The 13,733-nt window shown below is 33.6% G+C and overlaps 2 protein-coding genes across 2 annotated transcripts; both read left to right on the forward strand.

Annotated features, from left to right (window-relative positions):
* The first annotated feature begins 4,211 nt into the window (after positions 1-4,211).
* On the forward strand, positions 4,212-6,680 carry LOC102616762 (protein ECERIFERUM 2). The gene is made up of 2 exons (XM_006472388.4): positions 4,212-4,749; positions 5,678-6,680. The coding sequence occupies exons 1-2, from the start codon at positions 4,312-4,314 to the stop codon at positions 6,563-6,565; spliced, it is 1,326 nt and encodes a 441-aa protein (XP_006472451.2). The 5' UTR covers positions 4,212-4,311; the 3' UTR covers positions 6,566-6,680.
* Positions 6,681-7,748: 1,068 nt separating this feature from the next.
* LOC102617058 (NADPH--cytochrome P450 reductase) lies at positions 7,749-13,578 on the forward strand. The gene is made up of 18 exons (XM_006472389.4): positions 7,749-8,365; positions 9,138-9,197; positions 9,290-9,366; positions 9,467-9,524; positions 9,612-9,695; positions 9,773-9,809; positions 10,022-10,091; positions 10,264-10,458; positions 10,537-10,629; positions 11,257-11,482; positions 11,587-11,670; positions 11,780-11,931; positions 12,015-12,111; positions 12,240-12,389; positions 12,467-12,544; positions 12,647-12,769; positions 12,851-12,964; positions 13,117-13,578. Exons 1-18 carry the CDS (start codon positions 8,060-8,062, stop codon positions 13,195-13,197), a joined length of 2,085 nt encoding a protein of 694 aa, XP_006472452.2. The 5' UTR covers positions 7,749-8,059; the 3' UTR covers positions 13,198-13,578.
* The last annotated feature ends 155 nt before the right edge of the window (positions 13,579-13,733 follow it).

Raw genomic sequence — 13,733 nt, forward strand, 5'->3', positions numbered from 1 at the left:
TTTTTTTTTTTTTTGAATTGATATAAATTATATATATGGTAACTTAGATGATGTCTTCACAAAATATTTTAATTGAAACAATTCATCTGTCTACTCTCACATTTTTGCAGTTGTTATTTCTAATTTTTTTAATAATATAATTTTACTCTTTCAGAAACATAATATAATTTTATGATAAAGATGTATTTTATCATACTTATCTCATCATCTGCAAAAGTAACATATCAAAATAAAAAAAATTAATTAATGAATAAAATGAAATTTTTGGATGATATTAGTTAAAAAATAAATAAATATGGTAATATGGATAGTATTTAATTTGTGAAATGCGAGCGAGTGGCATTTGTTTTTTTTTTTGTTTGAATCGCAAAAAATAATATTAAGTTATTTTTTAACTTAAAAAATAGAATCTTTACATTTGTGCCCTTACAAATTATAAATGTGATGCAAATAATAAATATTTCAAAGAATATAAATCAGATAAAATAATATCATAACATAAATTGTGTTCAATTGAATACAATCCTTTAATATTCTAAATAAATATATGTTGATCAATTTTATTGTAGTATATGATATTTTTATATAAAAAAATATTCATAAAAAATTATGAAGATAAATAATGCTAATTTGAAGAAAATAAAAAGATAAAAATAATAACAATCCATCACTATAGTATCTGGGTAATAATCCTAATTATTAAATTTTATTTAGGTAAGAATAAAAATTAATTAATTAATTAGATATAAATATTTTGGAGAATATTTTTTAATGAAATCATTAAACTTTTTAGATTAAGGAAAAAATTAAAAAAATAGTTTAATAACTAAATGACTTAATGACTGAAAATTTTCATTAAGTTGCAAAATCAAATAGACTTAAAAACTTAATTGATTAAAGTTGAGTCAATTAATTAAGTCACTAGGTTAATAAAACAAACGGCTTCTGAGTCATGCTCTTAAACTGTTTGAGTGATGCAGTGCTACCGCTTCATAGTGCTCAATAGTCAATTGAAGTTATGAAAAAAAATTATCACCTAAATGAATAATCTTTTAAAATAAGAACAATGTTAAAAATTTAAAAATTTGAGTCTTAATTTGAGTCACAAGTATTGTACTACTAATGTGTCTGTAATTATCACATGAAATTAGATGCATCAACAGAGATTCAAACGTTGAATCTCTAACAATTTTGATTATGTAATGGAAGAAGATTGGACTTTTAATTTTCAATTATATTGGGCTGTCTAAGCTAAAATCATATCATTATCTTAATCATATCAATCATCAATGGGAGAGCAGACAATTTGGTCCCTTCGACCCCAATATCAGAGGGCGACGAAATACCCTCTTTCAGTGATTTAAATTGGTCCATTCTTCTTAGCCCCCACATCCACATGGTTGTAGACCTTTTGCTCTCTCTTTCGGAAGAGGGGATTTATTTATTTAATTTTTTGAGATTAATATATTTCCTCGTAAATTATCACACCCTTATCTTTCCATAATAATAAAGGAACTGTTACCAGGACATGAACTCGAAACTGCTTAACTACATTCTAGAAGCTTATTCATAATGATCTTGTGCCAATCCTAATCCGTCCATATTTTTAAAAAAAATTAATAATAATGATCGAAAATTATTATGGCCGTAATGGCAACCCCATAAATAGAATGTATAAATCCTCGTCTCCATTTAAAAAAAGAAAATGTGGGTCACAGCAATAACGCTGAAAATGGAAATGACATAATAGATTATAGAAAGTGAAGGTTTTAGTTAGTAACTGCATGATGGTTAAGCATAACAAGAATGATTTATTGTCTGGTCAAGCTGGGTTGATTGATGAGCATGCATGATTTGATGCCATATTTATTGCATGCAACAACTTATGGTTGGTAAAGTTAGTTTGGGTTAAAGCTTTCATTTTGTACCAGGTTGTTTTAGCTTATTACATCAGTTTATAGTCTATTTATTAAAATGTGTAATTCGGTAAACTATTAAAACTTACCGACAAAATGATAAACTTACGAGGAGGAGAAATACTTGTATAAGTTTGATGATGCACTATTTTTGTATGTTGAGAGAGTACGGCCGACTAATTATAACTTGTCATTTTTTAATAGTTTTAGTGGGTTTCATCCTCAAATCTATTAATTATTATTTTTTTTTCACAATTCACATTAAAATTATTGGATTTCATTTTATACTTGTTCAAATAATAGGCTCTTGAGGTGATACACGATCCATCTAAATTTATCTCATGGGAAGAGAGATTTTTAATAAAAATTTTAGAAGCATGTAAAAAAAACTACAATGAAATTATTAAAGAACTTAAATCCTAATCGTGTATTATTATTAATAAAAGAACCTTTAAAAAATTTAAGAGACTTTAAATTAGGTGATTGAGGATCCTAATCCGCAACAAGCTGTATTGTTCATCAAATTAATGTACACTATTTGTTGACTTGTAATTATTAATTATTAATTTTGTTTACACAAAAGAGGGGCAATATCATGTGAGCACGGCAAGAGAGCGGTTGTGTGTAGTTTTGATTAGGGGCGGTGATAGCTAGCATTTCTGCTGATGAATTAAAAGGGAATTAAACCATCGGGGACTCGTAATATATATATATATATATTGACAAAAGAATCCTCAGAAAATATAGTTTGGCGACCAACGTAATGGAGTGTAGTCATGTCATGTATTAATACCAATAACCAAAAAATTGAAAATGTAGAAAATGGCGGGTCCTGTAATGAAAAAACAAGTATAAGTCATTATCATATTTGTTAATGTGAATTAAATCAACAACATTCGAGAATACTCTTTGTGGAAAGTTGTTTATTATTAATGATTTAGCGTTACATTATCATATACAAACTGTAAACTCTAACTTGATATAAGTAAGTTGTTGTTAAATAAATGAATTAAACTTATTTTATAATTTTTGGTTTTTTAAGAGAAGATTATCTTTTTCATCCACAAAGTTTGATGCGATAGTCCATTTCATCATTGTTATTTAAGTAATAACTTATTTCATCAATATTTAAAAGAAAACACAATTTTGTTAATTTATCATTAATTTACTGTATAATTCATTGGGGGTAAAATAGAATTTTTAATAAAGTAGATACAATTATTTTAAAATAAAACTATCGAATATAATTAAATAATATTTGAGTTTCTATATAAATTTAAATTTTAAGGATAACTTAATGACTAAACAATATTAATACTAAATAATATGCAAAATACATTTAGGACAAATTAAAAAAATAGACATCACAGACAATATAATTTTGATTTTAGCTTGTCACTAACTTTAGTATGATCAAAATAAATAAATAAATAACCAGACAACACTATTATTACCAAAAAGTAATCACAAACTCCTTCATTTACTTAAAAAACACAGATTTATATATTACAAGTAAAATACACTGTATTAGAGTGTGTGGGTGGTTTTTTAATCTTTTAAGTTATTCGTGATTTTAATATGGTCAGTAATTCATAATTGAAATATTATTATTGTTGTTATTGTTGTTGTTGTTATACATGCATGCATGCATACATACATATACGTTAAAAAATTAATCTAGTTGACTTCATTGAAAAAAATTAAATAAAGATGTATACACATATACTGCATACTCTTTAAGATTATTTTTGTTTCATTAAGTTATCCTTAAATTTTAAATTTATACAGAAAGTCATAAGTTATTTAATTATATTTAAAAATTTTATTTTAAATGGTTTACATCTGATTGAAATTTTTATTTTATTCTCAATGAATTTTACCGTAAATTTACATAAGGATATTTTGAGATATTGTTAAAAAAGTAGAGATAAAATAGATTGTGTTTGAAAAATAAGGATGAAATTAAAAACAACTTTTTTCGTTTTGAAATCATAGCGCCACGTATATAATGATACACATACGTAAAATTGTAAACAAAACCTCTGCGAAATATTAGTATGCATGTGAGCACGTCGCCTCATGCTTCGATGTATAGTATAAGAGTTAACCCGTAAAACAGAGAATACCCACCGCAGCAAAATTTTGGTAGTTGAATCAACTAATAATAATTAATTTTTCTTATCTTTTAAGTAAATAGAAATAGAATTATCTCAAAACATTAAACATATTTAATTATAATTCTCACCTGTCATTCATTCATTTCCATATATATATAGAAGGGTTCCCAGCTAGCCTTTTTTCCCAAAGATTACTGTGCAAGTCTATATTTCCTATCTTCCATTTTTTTTTTTTTTTAGCTCATTCTCTTAATTTCTGGCCACAACTGTCTGTAGCCATGGTTTCACCGAATCCTGAAAACCGAGTTTCAGGCATAAAATTATCATCAGTAGTGCCGGCCAAGGCTACGGGAAACCAAGACTACGAACTCAAAAACATTGACTTAGCCATGAAGCTTCACTACATTAAAGGAGTCTACTTCTTTAACCGTGAAGCAGTTCGGGGGCTGACCATTTTCGACTTAAAGAGACCGATGTTTCAGTTGCTGGATATTTTCTACACTGCATCCGGCAGAATCAGAAGACCAGAAACTGCAGGAGCTGGCAGGCCCTTCATCAAGTGCAACGATGGCGGCGTTCGGATTGTTGAAGCATTTTGTGACGATCAAACTATTGCAGAATGGCTCGCCATGGATCACGAGTCTCGTGATGATTGTCTTGCTTACGGTTCTGCGCTTGGCCCTGATCTCGCATTCTCCCCGTTGGTTTTTGTACAGGTAATAATATTAGTCACTTAACAAAAAATTTATTTACACCGTGGCCCTAATTAGTTTCTTTTTTTAAATAATACTCCTATATCTTTTTTTCAAATTTAACTCTTAAAAGAAAAAAAAATTCTAATTTAATTAAACAACAAATTTTATTTAAATAAAAAAGGATGTCTTATAGAATATGTTCTCGTAATCAAGTTGAAGCTTGTCATCAACTTTTCAAATTTGCACACACAGGTAGTGTATGATGAGGAAAAGATTTAGAGTACCTAAGAAACACGTGATATCTATATGACAATTCAATCAAATTTTATTCTTTTGCTATAATTTAAGTTTTCATTCGGTATCGTAGTGCCGTGACTTTCATGTTATCTATAACGTTTGATAAAATATTTTCTAACTACAATTTAAAAGTTAAGTTCATTTTATCTCCCGATTATTATTATTATTGTAATTTTTTTTATCTAAGATTTTAAAATACAGAAAAATACAAAAAGGCATAAATAATTTATACTATTTAAATTTTAAAATACAAAAAAATTTTGTACTTTAAATTCACAGACCAGAAAATCATAACAAAAGTCACTGCACATAAGTCAAAGCCTTATCCTTTATTGAGGGATGATACGAGCAGAACACAAATGACCATGCCCTCAACAAAGTCAAAGGCTATGTGTCAGATATCATAAATAATTAGATATTGAACTTATGATATTGAAAATGCAAAAATAAAATAATTAATTTGGGATCCAACTTTATAATTGTAATAAAGCCGCCGGCCGCATGTGATATTTCCTCCAAGGCGGTGGTGGTAGGAAAGCATAACTGTACTTGATTGCCCACGTGATGTTCCATGTTCTGTTGTCATGATTAAATTTGTGGCGTTCTTTGTGCTCTTTTGGTTGTTGCTTGCCTTTGCAATGCGTTCAAACAGTTCACTTCGTTCAAATGCGGAGGGATGTCTTTGGGCCTGAGTTGGGCCCATGTACTCGGAGATCCATTTTCAGCGTCAGCCTTTGTCAGCATGTGGGCCCAGATAATGGCAGGTCGCGTGCCACCGAAGTCTCTACACGAGCCCGAGCCCGAGCCCGAGCCCGAGAAATCTGAAACCGAAACTCAAACCCGAGCTTCAGAATCAGTTGCTGGGAACTTGTATCCCATTAAAAGAGTTGACCCCGTTGGCGACCACTGGCAATTTCCCAACAACTGTAACATTAAAACTCACACTTTCCAATTCACAAAAAAACAACTGGACCAAATGGCATCAAATTTACGTTATCGAGGCATCAGAGAAGCAGCAGCAGTGTCACATTTTGAAGTCATTTCTGCTACAATATGGAAGTTATTAGCAAAAGCTAGCGAAGATTCAGGCCCTGGAGTCGTGACAATTTGCAGATACAATGGGCAGAGAGAAAACGAGACGGCATCGAATGACATGGTGCTGAGTACAGCTGAAGTCGATTTCGATGTGTCAAAATCTGACGTGTGGGAACTGTCAACGTTGATTGCTGATAAAAGGAAAGATGTGGATGAGAAAGTATTATCAGAGAGTTCAGACTTCATAATGTATGGTGCAAATTTGACATTCGTGGATATGGAAGAAGCTGATGTTTATGGCTTGAAATTACAGGGACAGAAGCCAGTTTATGTGAATTACAGCATTAATGGGGTTGGCGAGCAAGGTGTTGTGTTGGTGCTCGCTGGCCCAGAAGAAGACAGTGGTCGCGGTCGCGATCGTGGCAGTACGGTGACTGTGGTCCTGCCTGAAAATCAACTCGAAAAGCTCATGAATGAACTCAACCAAGAATGGAATCTTGCTTGATGAAATTTTATTCCATTTGAAGGGATTTGTGTTTTGGCTGGTGTCGTAATAAAACTGATAAGTGTGTGAACTGTAAATTATTTGTTTCAGATTAATAAATATCTTGTTCTAAGAACATGTGAGAGGCAACTTATTCTAGTGGTTTTTTTTTTTATTATAAAGATTATTATTCAAGAGTTAACTCATATCAAATTAATAAATACTTTGTTCCAAGAACATGTGAGGTAACTTATTGTAGTGGTTTTTTTTTTATTACATGAGATTATTGTTTAAGATTACAACTCATATTTACAAATCAGATTATTATTGAGATTAATTTATATTAATTCTTATGAAGCACCTTAAATTTTTACCTTCTATTGAGACTAGTTTACAATAATTTTTATGAAGTACTGTCTAAATTTTTATCATTTTTAATATTCGAGGGACGTAAAATTACTTTCACCCAAGGAAAAAAATTACCTTCATTCAAGTTAAAGAAGAAAATTAAATTTCCACAATATAATTGTGAGTTTTTAATTCTAACCACTAGGCTTTAAAACCTAATGACTTATTTCTAGTGGTTATACATTTGAACATTGAGCTCTTTGTTGAATGATTAGGTAGCGTCGACATGCCGCATGCCGATAACAACTTGGTTAGCAGATAGCAGCTCTAACAGTATACGTGTCATAATCTAATTTATTTGATTGTGCTACTTACCTGCACTCATAATTTCAAAAACAACTTTTTTTTTTTTCTTTCAATATATGGAAAACTAAACAACTAACAACAAATTCAATAAGTAGCCATACGAGCGGATCTTATTGACGTGACTTGTTAAATTATCAATAACGTGGTCTTAAAAATAGTTATGAGTAAAGTAAATAAATAATAATAAAACAAAACAAAAACTTTAGCCGAAAACAGAAAGCATTCAAAGCGGTGTGGTGTGTCGACAGTTGGAGGAGTGAAAAGCCCAAGCCCAAGCCGCCCGCCCCCCGACAAGGCCCAGGAAAAAGTTAAAGCTTTGACGATCAAAAAGACAGAACAAGGCCTCTTTTTGAGTTACGTCAACGCTAACAACAAACGAGTTTTTTTTTTTTTTGACCTTTTTTTACTGTGTCAGAAAGATCCAAAAGACTTGCAATAATACGAAGTAAACAAACCAAAGCCACATCTTCAGAGAGAAAAATAAAATATAAAATAAATAAAAGTAAGAAAAAGCTTTAGGAAAACGGCCTTGATTTTCCAGTCACTTCCTTTCACCCCATAGGCCACACCCCATAAGGACAGGAGACAGACACACTCGCGCGCAAAACTCAGCGTTTGGACCCCCAGCCCCCTCATCAGCCTCTCTCAGTCTCTCTGCTGCGCCGCTGCTACACCACTAACTACTCATCATTAATCTGGAGAGAGGATAGAACCCTCTCGATTCTCTCTCTAGAGACTTAAATTAATCACCTAACCATTTTCTAGAGGGCAAATTTGGTGACGTGTTTCGAAAAGTCAAAGATGAGTACGGGTTCGGGTTCGGATTTGGTCAAATTCGTCGAGTCCGCACTGGGGTTGTCGCTGGGAGATTCAGTGACGGACACGGTGATCCTGATCGCCACGACGTCGTTTGCTGTGGCAATTGGATTGCTGGTGCTGGTTTGGAAGAAATCGTCGTCGGATCGAAGTAAAGAAGTGAAGCCGGTGGTGCCGCTCAAGCCGCTGTCAGCTAAGGACGAGGATGACGAAGCCGACATCGCTGCTGGCAAGACTAAAGTCACTGTTTTTTACGGTACTCAGACCGGAACTGCCGAGGGCTTTGCTAAGGTAAATGTTCTGTGACATTGTTTTGTGGTTGATTGATAACTTCAAATTTATGATGAATGACTTTAAATTGAGCTCGCCAGTTATAAAACGGTAACTAAACATTTTCCGCTTAATTGTATAGTGAATGTGACAAAGTCATCAATGCTTTCTATTTTATTACTTTTATTTGTTGAATCATATAAAAGAAGGGGAAAAAAAAAAGATGGTGTTGTTTGATGATGGCTTCATTGGGCTAAGTGTTCATGTTTTCATAGTGTTATGCCCGATGGCATTTGTCATTATCTCTAGGGAATATTATGATATCCTAAAGAAATGTTAGTCACAATCTTGGAGTTTAACAGTCCTACAGTCTCAAGATGAGATATGGAATTTATCAATTGGATGATGAGTTTCATAACTTGTAAGATTATTTATTGCTCTGACCCACTATTCAATTGATGGATGTGGCAGGATGCAAAAACTTTGGTTGATACTTGGGAAATATACCGTTTCACTCCTCAGAACTTGCTTTTGTTTACTGTTTACATGACAATATTATAACTTTGCACTAATAGATTATTTGTGCTGTATGGTAATATTGAGGTACAACAACAGAAGGGTTTTTTTTTTTTTTTGGTCCGTTCATTTTCTATCTAAAATCGCTATATCATTCATGATTGATGAACTGAAGCGATGGGTTTAATTTTTTTTTTTTGTTTTTGGTGAATGAAAGAGCTAAACAATGTTTTTACTTTTTGGTGCTATGATTCATGGGACATTGTTTTTATTGTAGGCTTTGGCAGAAGAAATCAAGGCGAGATATGAGAAAGCAGCTGTCAAAGTCGTTGATCTGGTATGTTGGAAAGGAATGTGTTGCGTGGAATTTCAACATTTCCCGACTTGGACTTACCTGAGTTTTATTGTGTTGGCTACAATTTGGATTAGGATGATTATGCTATGGATGACGAGCAATATGAAGAAAAACTGAAGAAAGAGACGTTGGCGTTTTTCATGGTAGCAACGTAAGACAGTTCCTTCTACTGGCAATTTATTTGCATATGAAATTGTATTTGGTTTTCTGGTAAGAATGCTGCATTCAATATATTTGAGACTGACTTGCAGATATGGAGATGGAGAGCCTACCGATAATGCAGCAAGATTCTACAAATGGTTTACTGAGGTTGCAAGATTGCTTTAATAGAAATACTGTGTATCTCAATTCAAAGCACATTTTCAGATATTGGAATGACTCTTTTCTTCTTTTCAGGGAAATGATAGGGGGCCCTGGCTTCAACAGCTCAAATTTGGTGTTTTTGGTCTGGGCAATCGCCAATATGAACATTTTAACAAGGTAAAACTTGCAAGAGATATATCTTTGTTTATGTCATGTTGTGATGTATCTGATGAAACTGTTTTCGATGGAAACAGATTGGAATAGTGCTTGATGAAGAACTTTGCAAACAAGGTATAATGTATTAATTTAAAAATTGATATTCTCTTCTTAGCATTACTAGTACATGCTAATTTTAGTGGTTACTAACTAAAAGAAAACAATTAAATATTTTAATATTGACAGCATTCAGTGATGATCTTCCACCATCTGCTTTTGCTGTGTAATTGATTTCAACTCCCAGTATCTGTTTTTTTTCTTATTTTACAGTCTTCTGGTTGATGCAGGTGGAGCACGACTAGTTCCTCTTGGTCTAGGGGATGATGATCAGTGCATTGAGGATGATTTTACGGCCTGGTATGCTCTGATTGTCTAAGAGAAGTACATCTTCCTCGCTTTTCTCAAACTTATTGCAACTTTTGTTTAAGCAATATCTACCTTTGTTTTCAAAGGAGGAGGGGTTAAACTTCTTTTTGGATAACTGGTTTTCTGATGTAGCAAGTGTCCTTAATTGTTTTCTCTTCACTAGGAGAGAATTAGTATGGCCTGAGTTAGATCAATTGCTCCGTGATGAAGATGATGCAAATACAGTATCTACACCTTACACAGCAGCTATTCCTGAATATAGAGTAATGATTCATGGTCCTACTGTTACATCTTCTGCGGATAATTACTCAAACATGCCAAATGGGAATGCTTCTTTTGATATTCATCATCCATGCAGGTACAGAAAGATGTGAATCTGCTGGTTCTTTCTCGAATTTTATCATCTACTAATATTGATTGTTTTGCTTTCCTGAAGAGTCAATGTGGCTGTCCGGAGAGAGCTTCACAAACCTGATTCTGATCGCTCTTGCATTCATCTGGAGTTTGATGTATCAGGGACTGGTATTACGTAAGTTCATGGCTGTATATTCTTAGAAGTTCGGATCTTAAATTGCTATCTGTTAACAAGTTTATACATGAGAACAATCCAATAAGAAAAAAGAGCGGGCAGTTTCTCCTCGTAGCTTTATAATCATTCACTGCATGCAGGTTTAAAGGTTTCCTTTCTAGTTTTAGTCGATGTACATATTTCAGCTATAAATTCAATGAGACAAAAAATTCATTCTAATCAAATTACATGGTGTTTGGTGATCATCCAGGCACCCTTTAATTTGCATATGATTTCTGTTAAGAATAACTCCACCTCTTAAATAGGAAAGGTGCTATTGTCTTCTAAAGCTTGACATGGCTCAAAAATCTTTGGTTTCATGTGTTTTTTTAAAGATTTCCTGGCTAACTTAAAGGAAAAAAAGGTTTTCTTTGGATATCTAAATGTGCTTTTGCATTTATACCTAATTCTATTCAGTTTGCTTTTATATGCAGTCTGTCAGTTTTAGTTGATAGACTGTCACCTAAGTGCCTTTCTCTCTTTGGTTTCATTTTGTAATAATAATTTGGATCAGCTTGTAAAATATTAGGTCTTACATATGGGTAATTGATAAACTATTAACTGATTTGTTCTATTGATTGTCATCAGATATGAAACTGGAGACCATGTTGGCGTTTATGTAGAAAATTGTGATGAAACTGTTGAAGAAGCTGGAAAGCTATTGGGTCAGTCTCTAGAGTTGTTGTTCTCTCTTCATACTGACAATGAAGATGGCACTCCAAGGGGAAGCTCATTGACGCCTCCCTTCCCTGGCCCATGCACACTTCGCACTGCATTGGCACGATATGCAGATATACTGAATCCTCCTCGTAAGGTGTGTATTAGCACTTCGCCGGTCCATGCTCGTGAACATCACTTACTGGGTTTTGATTATGTAAATAATAATACTTTGGATTCCAAAATTGTTTCCATTGCCAGGCTGCTTTGATTGCACTGGCTGCTCATGCCACTGAACCTAGTGAAGCAGAGAGACTTAAGTTTTTATCATCACCTCAGGGGAAGGTTAACTAATAACTTGTGCTTTCTTTAACCCTCTTATTGCTGTCCTTATTTTAGATGTTTTATTTGGTTTATATGTTCATGTGTATGTATATTTCTTTCCTTTATCCAGGACGACTACTCACAATGGGTTGTAGCCAGTCAGAGAAGTCTTCTTGAGGTAATGGCTGAGTTCCCATCAGCAACACCTCCCATTGGTGTGTTTTTTGCAGCTGTAGCCCCTCACTTACAGCCTCGTTACTACTCTATCTCATCCTCACCTAGGTGATACGCTTGTTCTGATTCATGCTATTATGTCTAATTATTCCTTTTCTATTTATATGAATTAAGTCTTTTGTTTTTTGCAGATTTGCCCCTGATAGAGTTCATGTTACATGTGCTTTAGTTTATGGTCCTACTCCCACTGGTAGAATACACAAAGGGGTCTGTTCAACGTGGATGAAGGTAGTGACAGCTTTGTAATTTTCTTTCTCCTTCTGCAATTCAGACATGACATGGTCATCATGTGACATATGGGAGGCTTTGCTATCATCTAACCTTTTTTTTTTTAATTTGAAAAATTAAAAAATCAGAATGCAATTCCTTTGGAGGGTAACGGGGACTGCAGCTGGGCTCCAATTTTCATCAGACCATCTAATTTTAAGTTGCCAGCCAATCCTTCTGTTCCAATCATCATGGTTGGACCTGGAACTGGATTGGCGCCTTTTAGAGGGTTTCTACAGGTTTGTTATCATTCTCTGTGTTGTATCTACTTTTGTTGTAACAATGAAGAAAATTTAAGGAGTTTTCCTTTGTCCAGGAAAGAATGGCTCTGAAACAGGATGGTGCTCAACTTGGTCCTGCTTTACTGTTCTTTGGATGTCGAAATCGTCGGATGGTTAGGATCTTTTGTTATTTGCTGCAACTCTGATATCGGTTATTTTCTGAAAACATTGCAAGGTTGTGCCAATTAATATCCTGCCTTGATGTTCATTTTTAGGATTTTATTTATGAGGATGAGCTCAATAATTTTGTGGAAGAAGGTGTTATATCTGAGCTGATTCTTGCATTCTCACGAGAGGGGCCACAGAAGGAATATGTTCAGCATAAAATGATGGACAAAGTGAGTTGTAGGCTCTAAGAAAGGTGGATGTTCTTGTTCTGAAGACAATTCAGAATTTCATTAGGTTTATTTCATTTGCAGGCAGCACAATTGTGGAGCCTATTGTCCAAGGAAGGATATCTGTATGTTTGTGGTGATGCCAAGGGCATGGCAAGAGATGTTCATCGCACTTTGCACACAATAGTTCAGGAGCAGGTATGACTTCATGATTCAATAATAAATTTATCCTGTTAATTGGATAGGATTTCATGTGATGAAGCTGAAGGTTACTGGATTGTATTTGATTGAAGTTAATTGCTTAATTGTATGATGTAATGTATGTGTTTATTGTTGCACATAAATGTCAGGAAAATGTGGACTCATCAAAGGCGGAATCCATAGTGAAGAAATTCCAGATGGAAGGACGATATCTTAGAGATGTCTGGTGATGATTTTCTCTGTCATGTTCATCATGGTTGTCACATCTTTTCAGCAGATGTACTGGTGGAGCACAAGCGTTTAACTGGTTTATCTCCCGCATTGCTGGGGCAGTGGGTGGCAACATATTGCTATAGTTTTTTCAGTAATGACCTGTCAGATCTTATTTACCTTTGTTCCATTTTTTTTTTCCCGAGTGGAAGGATAATTTGGTTTAGACTTCTAGATGATATCCTTAAAAATTGAATCAGGAAATAGACATGTAACAACTTGCAAACGTGTCAACGTATATATATTCACAATTGGCTGTAGGTTATGGGATGGATTTGCTTTGCACTACCAAACGGTGATGTTGAATAAAGCTAAGCTAAAGTTGGCCTCTATTTGATGAACCTGCTCTATATTCTATCGATTATTGTTGGGGACATTATAATATATGCTTCCCTGAGATTCAATTTTTTATCATACGAAAAAGAAAAACGCATGTGCTCATGAGGGGGATTGTGCATTCATGAACTTCTCATCAATCATAGTCATAGCTGTTGTT

This window comes from Citrus sinensis, chromosome 5 (assembly GCF_022201045.2).
Source record: "Citrus sinensis cultivar Valencia sweet orange chromosome 5, DVS_A1.0, whole genome shotgun sequence".
In the NCBI taxonomy this organism is placed as follows: Eukaryota; Viridiplantae; Streptophyta; class Magnoliopsida; order Sapindales; family Rutaceae; genus Citrus; species Citrus sinensis.

What these genes read in the sequence shown, in the direction of transcription:
- LOC102616762 (XM_006472388.4), top strand. Translation starts at nt 4,312, where the DNA reads ATGGTTTCACCGAATCCTGAAAACCGAGTTTCAGGCATAAAATTATCA. An exon ending in CCCCGTTGGTTTTTGTACAG is followed by an intron (nt 4,750 to 5,677) that starts GTAATAATATTA and finishes GCGTTCAAACAG; the next exon opens with TTCACTTCGTTCAAATGCGG.
- LOC102617058 (XM_006472389.4), top strand. Translation starts at nt 8,060, where the DNA reads ATGAGTACGGGTTCGGGTTCGGATTTGGTCAAATTCGTCGAGTCCGCA. An exon ending in GATATTCATCATCCATGCAG is followed by an intron (nt 10,459 to 10,536) that starts GTACAGAAAGAT and finishes GCTTTCCTGAAG; the next exon opens with AGTCAATGTGGCTGTCCGGA. An exon ending in TATCATCACCTCAGGGGAAG is followed by an intron (nt 11,671 to 11,779) that starts GTTAACTAATAA and finishes TCCTTTATCCAG; the next exon opens with GACGACTACTCACAATGGGT.